The following is a 16383-nucleotide window of genomic DNA, read 5'->3' as shown; positions in this document are numbered from 1 at the left end:
CCATGCAAGAAAGAGACAAGGTGAGTGCAAGTCAGTCAAGAATGTGTCACATTCCCCGGTGTGTCCATTAGGGCTGGGTCTAAAATATCGATATATTGATATCGAATCGTTATTCATTTCATTTCATTTGTTCATTTATTTCAGGCAATAATCGACATTAACAATATATCAATTTTAACCAACAGCGGTTGTCATAATGCTGAAAGACTGTGTGTTTACAAACAATGTGTTAATTAACTAACAGGACATCAACAGCTCATACCAGCAATGGTAATAAAATATAACAATACCAGCTTGGGTAAAAGACAAACTAGAAACAAAACAAGTCCACAAATGGCACATATAATTCTAAGACACAAGTATACCAGCAGTGGCAATAGATAATATGTAAAATATAAAAAGGCAGCAAGTGTACTCTATTACACTAAGTTGAAAGATCGATATTCATAAAACCAGGAATCGATACTTTTAATACAGTTTTTTTTTTCTCCCCGTAAATTAATGTGCCAAACAAGGCCCAACCGATTAATCGGCCACCAATTATAATTGGCCGATTATTGTCCTTCAAACATGGGCAAAAAACAATCGGCCAATTGAGCTAAATAGCTGATTATTTTTCCCTTAAAATGTTATTGAAGAAAGCTGAAGTGTCCAACGTTGTGAAAGTACCCCAAATGCACCATATTGCTTGTGTAGCATTAGTAACTAGCAAGTGTGTAGCGTATGTAGCTTTGGTTATTCTGTTGTCCCGAAGCGTCCTTTAAGCTGTTTAATGAAACCGCAGTTGGAGTTTACTGTAAAACTAAATACACAACGGTAAGAATTACATCCACTGAATATTTAAATACAAAACATGCTTAGTTTTTTAAAACATCGCTAGCCTAGCGCTAACAGGAAGTTAGCAAATGCTAATGGGAAGTTACCATCGACTTCAGGAGTGTTTTTCCTTCAAATAATGACTCAAATCGGGCCCTTCTGAATCGAATCGAATCGATTTTGGAAATCTGAATCGATACCCAACCCTCGTGTCCATGTATTGTCCAACATGTGACGCTTATCAGAAGTTAACCCGTTAGCCAAACCTAAACTAAACTCCGCATCTTGGCTTTTTTTTTTTTTGTTTCGACACGCCCATTTATGAGACGCTCTTAAATTCCTGTCAGCTTTTATATACATCGACAAAGTATCAGTTGTGATCATTACCGGGAAGTGAAGATTCTTTGAACTCCTCAAGTGGAACAACAGCGCTTGTCGCCAGGAATTCGCAGCTCAATAACAAGCACCATCTGTTGGCGACACGCATTTATTTGTGAGACCGATACGACGCATCAATTCTCATTGAAAGCTGCCCTTCAAAATACATCATTTTTTTCCCCCTCACAAGCCGATTACAAAAAGAAGCGGAGAAGCAAGAATAGTATACCCAAGAGCTTCCTCCTGCTGCCAACTTGAAAAAAAAAAAAAAACATGCAACAGATGTGTGGTTAGGATTTCATCAAATAATCAGCGTGACCGAGCCCGATCTGCCGATGGACTAGGAGATTTTTCAAAGAACGTTCAGCCATTATTTGGTCGTCTTCATTCAGGGGCGCCCCACATGACTTTTTGGCAAGCAAAATCTGCCTCGAAAAGCAGTGGTGCCCAAACTGTCATTTGTGCCCCCCCCCCCCCACCCCCCCCAACCCCCCACCCCACCCCCCGTCCATTTTTTGGTATGTACAAAAAAATAAAATAAAATTTGGACATGCCAGCAACCTTGTTTGGAGCGGGTATGACACCTGACAACTAATAAATTTAACGTCTACGGCATTTATAGATATGAAAATAAAACAATTTAAAACCAATTGTAACAGCATTTCTCTTTCTGTTTAAATGAATGAATGACGATATTTCCGTTTCAGAAGCAAACATATTTTTCCACCACTTTATGCTGTCAGTATCAATGTCTGATTTGTGAACATATCACATTCATGATAAACTGAGATCTTCAAGTCAACACTACTTGAAAAAAAAAAAAAAAATGTCATCTTAATACCGATTTATTCTTGCTTTGATTCTGAATGTAGACATCTGTTCACGGTGGGGGCTATCTACAATTTTTTTTTTTCGTGATTATGACCATGTTTGATTAATAATAATAATAATAATAATAATAATAACAACAACAACAACAACAACAATAGGGGTGTGAATTGCCTAGTACCTGGCGATTCGATCTGTATCACGATTCATAGGTCACAATTCCATACCGATTAATGAATTAATAAATCAATCGTTGTGATTTTTTTTTATTTACTCAAATTTTAAAAATACTAATCAGTAAACTTGTCCACTGTAATATTTATATGAAAATGTATTTATCTGAAACTTGAAGCTTATTTAACAAACAGGTTTGCAAATCGGTTTCATGTTTGAACAGCATTGAAATAAAATATGAAGGCTTAATGTTCCATTAATATAGCATTCTTCCATGCTTAAAGTGTGAACCCTAACCCTAATTTTTTTTTGAATATTTCATCAAAAATCGATTTGGCCGCATATTGAACCGATACGAGAATTGTGCACTTTAATATCGCTGAATCGTTTTTTTTTTGTTTTTGTTTTTAACACCCCTAAATAATAATTAATAATCCCAAAGTGAGCCTTGCATTGTTTGATCTCTGTATGCAGGAAAACGATTTCGAGGCTTCAATCGAAACATACTTGACTGATGCGAACAGGCAGAAACGATATTTGTTGCTGACTTTCAGGGACCAAAAAAAGAAGTTCTTCTTCAATTAACCAAGCATATAATCGCTGATCTGAATTATTTTCTGCCAACTACCGGCATCCATCGAGTCCTCCTCGAAATGATCTTAAATGATCGTTAGAGTGAAGAAAAGCAGCTAAAGAATCGGCACTTGCCCTCCTCGCAGCTACCGGCACCTTCCATCCGCATTGACAACACGTTTGCTCTAATCACATTACGTTTGCCAAAGATAATTTGCCGCCCCCGACATACAGTTAGCCGGCGTACAGTCACAGCATTACTGCATGTTAATTACCTTTTAGTCTAATGTCTTCCATTTGGATTCACTCTTTTGTTTGTTAATGTTCCAAGCACAGAGATATTTTATTAATCAGCCTGCTTAAAACCCATAAAGTGACTCGTTTTTTTTCTTTCCCTGCTAATCCATGTGGCTGAAGATAAAGATGTGATGGTCTCGTTTTGTTTTGTTTTTCTGCCGCATTTTAATTTGTCTGCATTCCGGCTGATTTTGGACTGGCAAGTGTTGAAATTGTCACGATTCAAGCAAAAGGTGCTCAAATCACAACGTCGCCTCTGCGGGGGGTGTTTAGGGACGATTGATTGGCGATTCCAGACGAGAGCTTGAAGAAGTAATTGGGGGACAACGCAATCAGTCCTAACTCGCTTTGGGGACCAAGAAGAGACGGCCGACTTGCCACGTACGCAACCGAATAACGAGATTGATGGGCGGTGTACTTTATGCAATTTGTTTCAATCTGGGGGAAGTGGCGAGAGAGAAACAAATGACACGGCCTCACTTGGGGACAACCTGAAATTCAACTTGTAATTAAAGCTGCAAGTGGCGACGAGCGGGTCCTCGCGCCCGAATTTTCACGGCCATCCCTCAAAACGATCATGCAGCTTGACTTTGCGCTCTGCTGCGGGCATTTTTAGCTCATTTGACAGCCAAAATAGTTAGAAAACTAAACGTGCATCCAATATATGGCTATGAAATAGGGATGCACGATAATATCGGTGGCTGATAATTACCGGCAATTATCGACCACTTTGACGTCACACAGATAAACCAGATAACAAAAAAAAATCCGCCGAAAATTATCGGCAATTATCGACCACTTTGGCGTCACACAGGTAAACCAGATAATAAAGAAATCAGCCGATAATTAGCGACCAGTTTGACGGCACACAGATATACCAGATAACAAAAAAATCCGCCGATAATTATCGGCAATTATCGACCACTTTGACGTCATACAGATAAAACAGATAATAAAGAAATCAGCCGTTAATTATCGGCAATTATCAACCAATTTGACGTCACACAGATAAAACGGATAATAAATAAGTCCGCCGATAATTATTGATAATTATCGACCACTTTGACGTCATACAGATAAGGCAAATACCGTAATAAAGAAATACATCGATTTTGTAAACAATTATCGGCTTACTTATCGACATCGGCACTTTCTAAATGATTATTTATTCGGTTGAAAATAGCATCATCGTGCATCCCTAGTATGAAAACAATAAAAGTTAGCAAGTTAGCTTTCGTCCAATGATGTCCCTGCACGACTTATTTTTCCTGACAAAAGACGAATAACTGCATATTTGTCCAAGAACTGTGACGACTTTATATTGTCTTTGTAAAGATTGTTTTTTTTTTCTTTATTGGAAACATACAACTAAATACAACTTTATTTTCATACACAGTAAATTCTGTAGCGTACAATTGACCCTATTTAGAGTAATTTCGAGTGGGACCAAATAGACTCCGTTTTAGATTAATGTAAGCTTGGAAGAGAGTAAAATAAAGAATTGGAAAAAAAATAAATAAAAGTCACGCAAGGGTTGAGGAATGAACTCATGACCTTCAGCCTGGGAGACTTCCACTCTACCCTTGAGTGACTTTTATTTATTTATTTATTTATTTCAATTCATTATTTTACTCTTTTCCAAGTGTAAATATTACTCCAAACCTGATTTGGTCCCACTCTAAATAGGGTCAATTTTACTCTGCAGAATTTACTGTGTAGTGTTACAGTATTTATGTGCAGAGGTTTTTCCAGGTTCGTACTGTGGCCCCTTTAGAGGAGCAGAGATTGAGCTTTGGTTAACTTCCTCTCCCTTTCCTTTATTTTTTTTGACCAAGCAATCGTAAACGGATGTCATACAAAGACGCAGTTTGAGTCTGATATTCCGAGCGTAAATAAATCATCCCAAAACTTGCATCAGACAGCACATTTCTTGCTTTCTTTTTTTTCCCTTTTTTTTTTTTTTTTTTTTTGGTCTCCATGACTGCGAAAGTGCAGAAAAGACTTTGGCAGCGTGACAGTGGGAATACAAACTGCTGGCCTTTGAAAAGAAAATGACTGCAATATCGTGATAATGAGTGGGAAGGGGCTGTTTTGCTATTGTGAAGTGCAATTTTCCAAGCAGTACCAATAAAGGAAGCAAAAAAAAAACAAAAAAAACAATTCTGTCTTATCTTCTGTACCTTTAGACTGCTCTCTTTTCCAGCCTTTTGTACAGTATAATCAGGGGAGAAAAAAAAAGATGGTGGCCACTTTTTCGACTGGAATACAATGTGCACATTTATATGCATTAACTGGCAGGTGCGTTTGGCTCCTGCACCCTTTTTGTCGCGCTGAAATCACATTGAATTCTCTTGACTTGCCACCGTGTGGCATTTGTTCAAACGTGGATCTCCTAATGGGCCGGGTGAAAGGTTTTGGCCTCACATCAATGTCTCTCTGGCCTTTTTCCAGATGGGAACAAAGGCGCAGACGGACATTTCGCACCCACCGACATCACAGGTAAGTGTGGAGGTTACATGCAGTATGTCGCAACATTGTGTAATACACGTTTTATTACAACATTATACCTGTGTACATGCATAACATGACATGATTTTTGCATGAGTTATATATGTATAAAGCACATGTGCATTAAATCAATGTTACACGTGTGACATTCATAACATGTGTTAGACGTGTGCTACAGGTATTACACAATGTGCTACACATGACATATTCATTGCACATGCATGACATGTTACAGTGCATGTTTGTTACATATATGACCAACATGTTACACACACATTATGGAAGTATGGATGGTCGGTCGGTCAGATGGATGGATGGATGGATGGTCGGTTGATGGATGGATAAATGATGGCTGGATGGATGATGGATGAATGGATGGGTGGTTGGTCAGTCGGTTGGATGGATGGATGGTCGGTTGGTTGGGTGGTCAGTTAGTTGGTCTCATGGATGGATAGATAGATGGCTGGATAAATGGTGGATGATGGAAGGATGGATGGTCAGTTGGTCGGGTAATGGTTGGATGGTCGGTTGGTCAGTCGGCCGGATGGATGGGAGGATGGATGATTGGTCGGTTGGATGAATGGATGGATGGGAGGATGGATGGATGGTTGGAAGGATGGATGGATGGATGGATGTTTGGTCAGTCAGTCAGTCGGCCGGATGGATGATTGGTCGGTTGGATGAGAGGATGGATGGATGGTCGGAAGGATGGATGGATGGATGTTTGGTCAGTCAGTCAGTCGGTCGGAGGGATGGCCGTCGCATGGATGGATGGTTGGTCGGATGGTAGGTCAAATGTATGTATGTATGTCGGATGGATGATTGTATGTTATGGCTGAATTTGTGTGTTTGATGCCCCGCCCACTGTGCATTTCCTCTTCTGTTGTCAGGCAACGGTCAGGCAGATGGCCTGTACACGCCGTGTCCAGATCTGTACAAGAACTACTGCGTACATGGAGAGTGTCAGTTCCCCAGCATACCTGCCCAGCCCTCATGCAGGTATGCACGCACACGCACACATACACAAACTACCGCGCAGAGTTGGCTCAGTGGAAGGTTTGGCGGCAAAAAAAGATCATCAGCCTATTTGTACTTGTGTGAATGGCACAAGCCCAAAATCCAACAAAAAATAAGAAAGAATCCGATTTGGGAATTGTAAGACGAATTCCAACGGAATCCTCGGGTGCCTTCTTGTTCTTTCTCGGGGACATCCATTTGTGGAGCAAAATGAGCCTCGCGGGAACGTACGCGCACAACGAATGCACCGCCGCCGGCGGACACGCTTTCTTTCACTTGGATGATTGGGCTCGGATGGCTATTTTTTGCGCGTGGCTTTTGTTTTCGCTTGCAAGCCAGTTGGACTTACGTACCTGCGAGGTTTGGTTTCTCGCCCGAGGAGACGCTAATGTGACGCTACCGCATACGCAAATGGAGACGGGAAAAATACAAATAAAAAATATCCTCAAGGAGAGAGATTATAGATTTTTTTTTCCCCCCACCACAATTTCTCACAACTTCCTAGGCGGCTTAAAAGTTTAAATGCCCCAATTCTTCTGAAATGAACACGTTTTGAGGGGGAGGGTCCTCGCTCATGCCCCAAACGCTGCTGGACCAATAGAGAGTAAGGCTTCCTGTGGGCGGAGTTGAGGTGTCAACCAAGACAGGCGGGTTTTTTTGTTTTTTTCAGTCAATTGTTTGCTTTGACACACGAGCAAAAAAATTTGAGATACGAGCGCGGAAGAAGAAGCGAGGAACAGATAAATGCCATTTCCATTCATTTCAGTGGGGAAAGATGATTTAAGTTCCGAGTGCGGCTAGGCTGTTAATTAATTCATCAAAATTCAATTATAATTTAAATTATTACACTCCACAAGTACAAAATCAGCATAATCGTAAAAAAATAGATGAATACTATTTTTTTAGTTGTTTAAATTTAGACATTTGCACCTTTTTCAAATTTTAAAATAATTATTTTTTTCCATCCAAAACAGCTTGCATAATTATAGTGTATCAAAGAATTTTGTCTTACTATTTGTTTGTTTGTTTTTTACCTTTAAACATTTTATTGTTTTGTACCAAAAAATAAAATAAATTAATAAATGATTGTCCCACTGCACAGTGCACATGCTGCACTACAACTACACATTTTTGCCAACATAAATAAATAAATATTCATTATTATAAATATATATTGTTATAAATTTGGTTTTGTAAAAAAGGACATTACATTATTATAGTGTTTCTATTTTTTAATTGGTATTAATATTATTAAATGTATAAACATGTTCTTGTTTTGTACCAATAAAATAAATGATTTTCCTACTGGACAGTGCACATGCTGCACTCCAACTTCAAGTTTTTGCCAACATAAATAAATAAATAAATAAATAAATAAATAAATAAATAAATAAATAAATAAATGTTATTATAAATTCTGTTTGGTCCAAAAGGAATTTACATATTTCTAGTGTTTCTATTTTTTTTTAAATCGGTGTTAATACTTTCAAATTTTTAAATATTTTCTTGTTTTGTACCAAAAAAATAATCATTTGAATTATCGGGATTTCAATTATTGCCAAAATAATCGTGAATTTGTTTCCCCATAATCGAGCAGGCCTAAGTGCAGCCACAGTCAACTCATTTCTCAAGCTAGCACTAATCTGTGCATGCAAAAAAAATAAAAATAAAATAAAAAATAAAAATAAAAAACTCCTTGCAGCTCTGCTTACCTTTTTGGCTTTGTCACGAGCGTTTCATGCGGTGTAGTCTGGTCCGGCCGTGACTTGAAAGTGTCGGATCTTTACCCAGGGCTAGCTGGCAAGTCATGGGTGGAGAAAGTCTCTGTAGGGGGCGAGATTATGAAAATAGTGACATCACGTTTCAACAAAATTGCTGTTTCAGATACTGTATAAGCAGTTAAAAATTCTCATATTTAAGCACATTTGTGCTTTCATAAAACGACCCGTATTAAAATGTCATCTTTCAAGCGCACTTTGTAGTTTTTGGTCCTCGTTAGTGCTTAAAGACAAAATCCATTTTTGGCACAGGCACTAATGAGCCTGTGTGCACATTCTTCTTCTTCTTCTCTCTGGCCTGCACAAAATTCACTTGAATGCAGACGTGGCGTTTGCATAAAAGCGCAACGAGGAAGCAATACGCAAGCGCGACAAGGAGCACACAGAGGGAATGTGTAATTGTAACAGCTAAGACTTTCCATCATTTACGGCCTGATAGCGCGGTCGCCACAGGGTCTGGGGATCTCTCTCAAACGGCTATCTCTCTCTTTTTCTCCCTTACTTGCCAAGAAAAGGCTTTTTTGTTCTTCTTGTTGTTGTTGTTGGCAGAGCTGTATGTTCAAAGAGCTTTGCTGCCCCCTACTGGCCGCCTGAATCGCAGCTTGTCTCCTAACGTGAAGACCTCCAGGTTGAAATGCTGGCCTGTGACTGCGCACGTTTTGTAGCAAACAAGGAATAGGCTTGGTTTTGCTGGTAACAATCTCCCCCGAGACGGTGAGAAGCCGGCTCGGTGCAAGACGAGATTGCCGGGCAGAGGCAGACAGGCGGAACGATAAAAGGTGAAGCATTTAGCTCCTCTCTGAGGATAGAGATCATCCAGACTCGCCTCGCCTCGCCTCGCTGTCAGTCTGCCTCGCCGTATCTGCTGAGAACACGAGCAACTATCTGAGGACGGGAAAAAAAGTGTGAGACACACAAGGTGGTCGCTTTCTGACCAAAGCGCAGATAAACGTCGTCGTATTATTGAGGGGAGACGCTGTTTGTTGGGGTTTTGCGTCATGTCATGTATTAAAGGGATACTTTACTTATTTAGCCATTTTTGGCAGTCAAACATGAATATTTTGCCTATAATAAATTTGATATTTTCATTACTTTTCATGGACAATTAGTACCTTTAAAAACACATTTTGCAACTCAGGTAAGAAATCACAGCTCAGCTTGTGAATGTCACATGATCAAACCTAGAAAACAGGTGAGCTCTGATTGGTTACCTGAGCCCTTGTGATGTCATTTTCAGTCGACAGCAAGTTGCAAAATGTGTTTTTAAAGGTACTAATTGTATGTGAAAAAAATAATGAAAATATCAAATGAATGACAGACAAAATATTAACTTTTTATTGCGATAATGCGCTAAATAAGTGAAGTATCCCTTTAATTGAGGAGCTGCAAAAAAAAAAAAAAGAGCTGACAAGAATCAATCCTTTACTTCATCAACATGATCCAAATTTGTGCCGAAATTGATCATTAATTAATAGATAGACTGATCATCGACTGGGCCGATTATCGGTGCCGATATTCAGCATTTTGATGAATATCAGCCATTTTGAAGAATTATATGGCCGATAATAGATCCATTAAAAAAAAAAAGAAGTGTTAATTTCCATATATATATATTGTTTTTTTTTGTTTTTTTTTATTTAAATTTTCAGAGATGCCGCTGACCCTGGAAACTCTCTGCACCTTCTGTTTTTTTTTTTTTAAATTAAAACTAAGATATGTAAAAATGTCATATTTGAGACATTTTTGACATTTTTGGAATACTTTATTTAGTGTAGAAAACAATTGGGGTTTTTTTTTTGTTTTTTTTATTTAACTTTAGAAAACATGCTACACTGCCCCTGGGAGATCCCGGAACTTGTTCGATTTTAAAAACAAAGATGTCTATTGACGAAGACTCTAAAAAAAAAATACTAAACCTAAAAGTTGCTCAATAAACATATGCTTTAAAATTTTAAAAAAAATGGAGCTGGAGTTTTTTATTTTTTCCCAAATTTTGATGCCAATATTTTCCCTTTAAGTGAAAATGAATATCGGCTCCAAATACTACTAATTAATCGGCTCTGGCCCTGAAAAAAAACATATCGGTCTATCTCTATTAATTAACATCACAATCACAGTAAATAATATTGTGAGGAAACACTTCCATGCCGGAAAATATTCAGATGACAAATAATGGTGCAAATTATTTCATGTATTCATTGCGTTAGTGAGAGGAATTGCAAGGATAAGCTGCCAAGACACGATGATGAGAAAATTATTTACATGACATTTCGCATTCAGTTATTAATCGAAGCGTGGAAATGCCATTGTGGAGGCAACAATTTTTTGAAACACATTTGCAAATACAGGAAGTCCTTAAGTTACGTTCCTACGCTAGCGATGTAACTTGAATTTCAACTGAAGTCATAAACAATCTAAAATACATTAAAAAAAAATACAATATAAATAATACATACAAAAATAATAAGATGATAGAAGACGTAGCTTTCTTCTTTGGGACCATGATGTGGGAAAAAAAAAAAAAAAAAAAGAGGGCAAAAAAGCCAAAGATACTCCCACAAGTGCACAAGCGCTAGCACTAGCTAAGGGCTAAATAGCGGACAAGGGGAAAACACTGCAGACGAGGAGCCAAAATGGAGGACGGGGACAAAATGGCGGACCAGGCATGACTGTTGTAAAGTCGAAACGCCTTAGGTTTGAGTGTGCTTTAACTCGAGGACTTCCTGTATGCTTCAACGTACTGGTAAGCTAAATGCTAAAAAGCTAGCATTTCTTCCCATAACGCCACGGGGTATTGTCTTGCGCATACCCAGTGGCGTAATGTAGACCAGATTTACAACAAAAAACACAAATAACTAGCAAACTATTTCACAGATCCAATAGTAGCTACAAAATGTTTGTCATTGGGAAAATGGCGTTATCTAGCGATAGATTACTGTTATGTATGAATTGTGCTAGCCTCAGTATCACAATATATGCCCATGACCGTTAATGCTATCTAATGCTAATGCTAATCCCGCCAATAACGACCTTCAGCGTACATTTTGAGTTCAATGGCTGCTGTTGCTCTCGCTGACCACGAGCTCAAACAGTTGACCGGCACGATTATGCGCGCTCATTCCTTGTTTTACATTGATTACATTCCTCATAATAAGAAATTAGGATGAGCGGAGGGACCAAACCCACAGAAAATATGAATGTTTTTTTTTTTCAGCTTCTTTTATATTATGCATTTGCTCATCCTTGCCACTGGTTGTGGAACACAAGGGAACACTCTAATCGATTCATGGTTTCTATATCGGGCTTGAAAAGGAAAATCGATTCAATATCAATTTTTTTTTTTTTTTTTTTAAACCCAGCCCTATTATTTTATATTTATGTGACTGCTGCGAAGCAAAGCAGGTACATTACTACAACCTTGGACAAATGATTAGGTATGCCCAGGATTCTCGTCCCACCGCAAACCCAGGGCAGCGGCCATCTTGGCCAACTAATTCAGTATGCCAGGGATTGACCTGATTTCAACAGGAAGTGACCTGATTTCATCAGGAAGTGACTTGATTTCAACAGGAAGTGACCCGGAAGTGACCTGATTTCAACAGGAAGTGACCTGATTTCAACAGGATTAGGCAAACTGTTCAGTGCATGTGGCTTTCCACCTTGCAAGAGTCAGCAGTCATATCCAAAATTGTTCTAGTTTAAAATGGCACTTGTATGTTTTAACGTTGATACAGTTCAGGTTTTAACATGATAAATATCACATGTGGTAATTGACCAACATTTTGACGTGAAACTCTTCGAACATGAAACTGATCACGTTATAATGCGATGCTGTGGATTTGTTTGTTTTTTCTTGTGAGGCACTAAATAACGACCATTGTCTTGTGTTTGCGCCGGCAGTTGCCACTCAGGTTTCAGCGGACCCCAGTGCGACACCAAAGAGTACAACGTGCTCTACGTGGTCCCGGGCTCTGGCAAGCTGCACTACGTTCTCATCGCCTCCGTCATCGGAGCCCTGCAGGTGGTCATCATCTGCGTGGTGGTGCTCTGCATTACAAGGTGCGCTTTACTAATTGAGCAGAGGGACTTTGGTGAGCTGAAAGGTCACCTTGTTTATATGTGGGAAAGTGCACAGATGCAGATCCGATCCCCCAAGCATTTTGCCGTCGCTGTCTATCTGCGCGCCTGACAATTTATTGCGCCTCATAACAAGTGCGCCAAATAAGATGAGTACTTGTAAAGTGTCAGGGGGACGGGGTGAAAGCAGTAAAGAGGGGGAAATATATCAGCCAAAAAAATAACAGTGAGTACAGCTTGAACGTCGTCGTAACAAGCCTGCTTGCCCGCTGACTTTCAATGCACTGCAAAGGAGAGCCACTCGTCCTTTTTAAAGGGCCCTCCTCACTCATTTCAGGGAACAATTTCAGACCCTGATCTGGTTTAAATTAAACAAAAAAATAAAATAAAATGCTTATAGCTCTGTAGTCAGATGAATCTATTTGCATGCAGAGGCAGATATGATGACATCAGCATGCGTTACTGCGATGAGTTGGTAGTTACTTTCAGTAAGTCGCACATTTATACTAGGGATATAACGATAACGGCAATATCGTGATATCGCGATATTAAAACTGCCACAATATATCGTCATCGTCATGTCATGATATTAAAAGCAGCACATCTGTTTAAAAAAAAAAAAAGTCAGCTTAATTTCCATTTGTGCAGTTATAGGACCCTCTGGTGGCTACTTTAACGCAGTTTAATTTTCACAAGGCATGTTTTGGCCCTTCTATGCTTAAAATCCACGCTAATGGTCAGATGAAGGGGACCGTAACATGATTCGATTCAGAAGGGCCCGATTCGATTCATTATTTGAAGGAAAATCATTCCCGAAGTCGATGGTAACTTCCTGTTAGCATTTGCTAATTTCCTGTTAGCACTAGGCTAGCGATGTTTTAAAAACAAAGCGTGTTTTGTATTTAAATATGCAGTGGATGTAATTCTTAACGTTGTGAATTTAGTTTTACAGTTAACTCCGACTGCGGTGTCATTAAACAGCTTAAAGGATGCTTAGGTATAACAGAATAACCAGAATAACATACGCTACACAATTGCTAGTTGCTAATGCTACACAAGCAAAATGGTGCATTCGGGGTACTTTCACAGCGTCGGAAACTTCAGCTTTCTTCGATAACATTTTAAGGGGAAAATAGCTCAATTGGCCGATGTTTGAACGACAATAATCGGCCAATTATAATCGGCGTCTGATTAATCGTTCGGGCCCTATTTGGCACATTAATTTACGGGGAGGAAAAACTGTATTAAAAGTATTGATTCATGGTTTTACAAATCCATATTGGGCTATGAAAATGAACATTGATTCAATATCGATATATATAGATATTTTAGACCCAGCCCTAATCTTTGTGTTTCCTTTCCCCGGCGCAGAAAGTGCCCTCGCTCCAATAGGATCAACCGGCAGAAGCAAAACAATGTCCACTTCAGCTCCGAGAACACCATGCGCGCCTCCACTCGACTTATCTGAGCCCGTCGGACGGAGGGAGTGGCCGTCCGTCCGCTCCTATGGAAGGCTTGTCTTGTTCAATGTGCCCCACACTTTGTAGAGCAACCCCCCTGCCCAAAAAATAAATAAAATGTAGGACCTGCTTCCCCCCCTACGGCCGCTATGAACTTCCGCCACGAATGCCCATGGAGCACGAGGGGGGTGCCAGAAAAGACGGACGGGAGCTGGCGCACCCGGTCGATGGCGAGACGCACACACATGGGGAATGTTGTCAGCGTCACTTTAATAAAAAGTCTTGCCGGAGAGTATTGTGAGAACTTGGGGAGGGGGATTGGCAAGTGGGGGGGAGGGGTGAGAATCCTGAATGTGAGTATGTATGTGTGACTGTAAATTAGATGTGTGAGTTTTGGTAGATGCGGGTTAGCCGGTGTCATTTGTAGGCGAGGGGATAAAGCAAATTGGGGGTGGGGGGGTAGTGCAAAGCAGGGTAAAGGGGGCTTTAATTGAGGTTTTTCTTTATTCTCGTTGGGGTGGGGGGTGGGGTCTATACACGTGATGCCTTGCACCTTGTGTTATAGGAGACCCTTGAGAGGTCACGATGTTATTCTCTAGAGCTCTCTTCTTTGGTTGTGACTTCAGCTACTGTAATCTTGGGTTCCGTTTCCATGAGTTATTACTACGTTGTCTTGATGGAGTCATTTTTTTTTTCTGTAAATGTAAATAAATAATTTATATCACAAAACGAAACACTGTGGCTCTTTTTACTTTGATGTTGTCAGAAGTTACAATACATCAAGACACACTGTGCATATGTACTTTTGCTTTGTACCTATGTGATGTCATCGGGCATCTGTTGGAAGGGAAAAAAGCTGCCGTATAAAACGCCTCCTCAGAATTCCATTATAGCCACACCCACTCCCTCTTCCCATTTACAAAAGCTTGTGAGAGTAAAAGCAGAAGGTGTTCACTGTTCGCAAAGTTCTCCTTTGGGCATCCATAGCAGGAAGATGGCGGCGAAGAAGCATGGCAGCCTCTTGTAAGTTGAAACTCCAGTCATGTAATATAATTAGTGATTACTAGACGTACGATTATATTTAAAAAATGTACATTGATGTGATGGAACATACTTTTTTGCATATTATTCTGGGAATGCTGAAAGTTATTCGCTTTTTTATTAGCCACACTTTTTTGCCGTGTAATAACTGTTTAAATTTCAACTTGCTTCAAAAATTCATCTTGGGAATATATGATCTGATTTCACAGTACTTTATAGTATTCACACTAACACTAGTGTTAAGTATCAACTTTTCCCCCATTCATTTTCAATGGGACTGACTTTGAACTTTTTGAACACTTTCCACGCCCACGTCCATACATACAACTTATCATCATTACCAGCTCTGATACCGCTCAGTGGTGCACTTGGTAAAATGCATTTTAACCAGGAGGTCGCCAGTTCGAATCCCACCTCCGACTGTACGTTGCAAATGTATCCATGGCAACTAGACTAAGTCCAATTTCTGGAGAAATTGCGTGGGAATGCTGAAAGCAAATTGAGAGATAAATTATGAAATTATAACCTCCTGGTTACTGGACAATTCGCTTTACCGCTGAGCAGTATCAGACACCTGGTAATGATGCTAATTTATATGTATGGATGTGGGCATAGAAAGTGGTACTTAGAAGATGTTCAATGACTGTCCCATTGAAAATGAATGGGGAAAAGTTGATATTAAATGTTAAATTGTGCAAATACTGTAAGTAATGTGGAATCACACGATATATACCCCGGGAGGCGTGAATTTTTTTAGCTAGTTGAAATTTGAACAATGTAAATTGGAAGTATTATGTGGGAGTTGTTAGGCGGCAAAAAAAAAAGTGTGGAGAATAAAAATCACAATGACATATGTGGGAATGCTTCGGCATTCCCACAATTATGCTAAGTGATTACATGTATACCAACTATCTTAGTTCCACTTTACCATCTGAATGAAGCGCTATGAAGACATGCAAGTGTGTTCGTTCAAAAATCGCTTGGGAAATAATTTATTAGCATTCAGCTTTCAGCATTCCCACGGAATTTCACTTTGTCTACTTGAAATCAATAGTTTTTTCTATTGAATGATCAGTTCGCCACTAGATGGTGCTAAAAATACACACCGTGGCTTTAAGATGTGTGAAATTTACTCATATAAAATGCATGAAATCACAACTGAGGTTTTCAGGGGGAGGTGAGGTTTAGTGCTGAAATCAATTGTACATACAGAACTATTTATGTGTTCCTCCCAATCAAGTGTCTCTTTAATACTAACACGGGAAAATAAACAATACAGTACAAGAATGCAATATACAGCAAGCTAATGTGCCTCATACATCTAGCGCAGGGGTGGGCAAACTCGGTCCTCAAGGGCCGGAGTCCTGCAGGTTTTGAATATTTCTCTTCTCCAACACAGCGGATATCAGCTCATCAGCAAGCTCTGCATAAGCCTG

The 16383-nt window shown here is 39.5% G+C and overlaps 2 protein-coding genes across 2 annotated transcripts in view; both read left to right on the top strand.

Annotated features, from left to right (window-relative positions):
* Window positions 1–14208, top strand: part of LOC144030411 (tomoregulin-2-like) — a 126434-nt gene extending 112226 nt beyond the window's left edge. Inside the window, exons 7-10 of the mRNA XM_077536695.1 lie at window positions 5518–5565; window positions 6465–6573; window positions 12270–12428; window positions 13818–14208. Of these exons, the coding sequence (XP_077392821.1) occupies window positions 5518–5565; window positions 6465–6573; window positions 12270–12428; window positions 13818–13914 (413 nt within the window). The 3' untranslated portion in view covers window positions 13915–14208. The remainder of the gene's footprint in view (window positions 1–5517; window positions 5566–6464; window positions 6574–12269; window positions 12429–13817) is intronic.
* Window positions 14209–14789: 581 nt separating this feature from the next.
* The window catches only part of LOC144030410 (caveolae-associated protein 2-like), a 32548-nt gene continuing 30954 nt past the window's right edge, over window positions 14790–16383 (top strand). The window contains exon 1 of the mRNA XM_077536692.1: window positions 14790–14929. The gene's annotated coding sequence lies outside the window, so the exon portion shown is untranslated. The remainder of the gene's footprint in view (window positions 14930–16383) is intronic.

Source organism: Festucalex cinctus, chromosome 11 (genome assembly GCF_051991245.1).
Source record: "Festucalex cinctus isolate MCC-2025b chromosome 11, RoL_Fcin_1.0, whole genome shotgun sequence".
Classification (NCBI taxonomy): Eukaryota; Metazoa; Chordata; class Actinopteri; order Syngnathiformes; family Syngnathidae; genus Festucalex; species Festucalex cinctus.
This window is presented reverse-complemented; position numbering and strand designations above follow the sequence as displayed.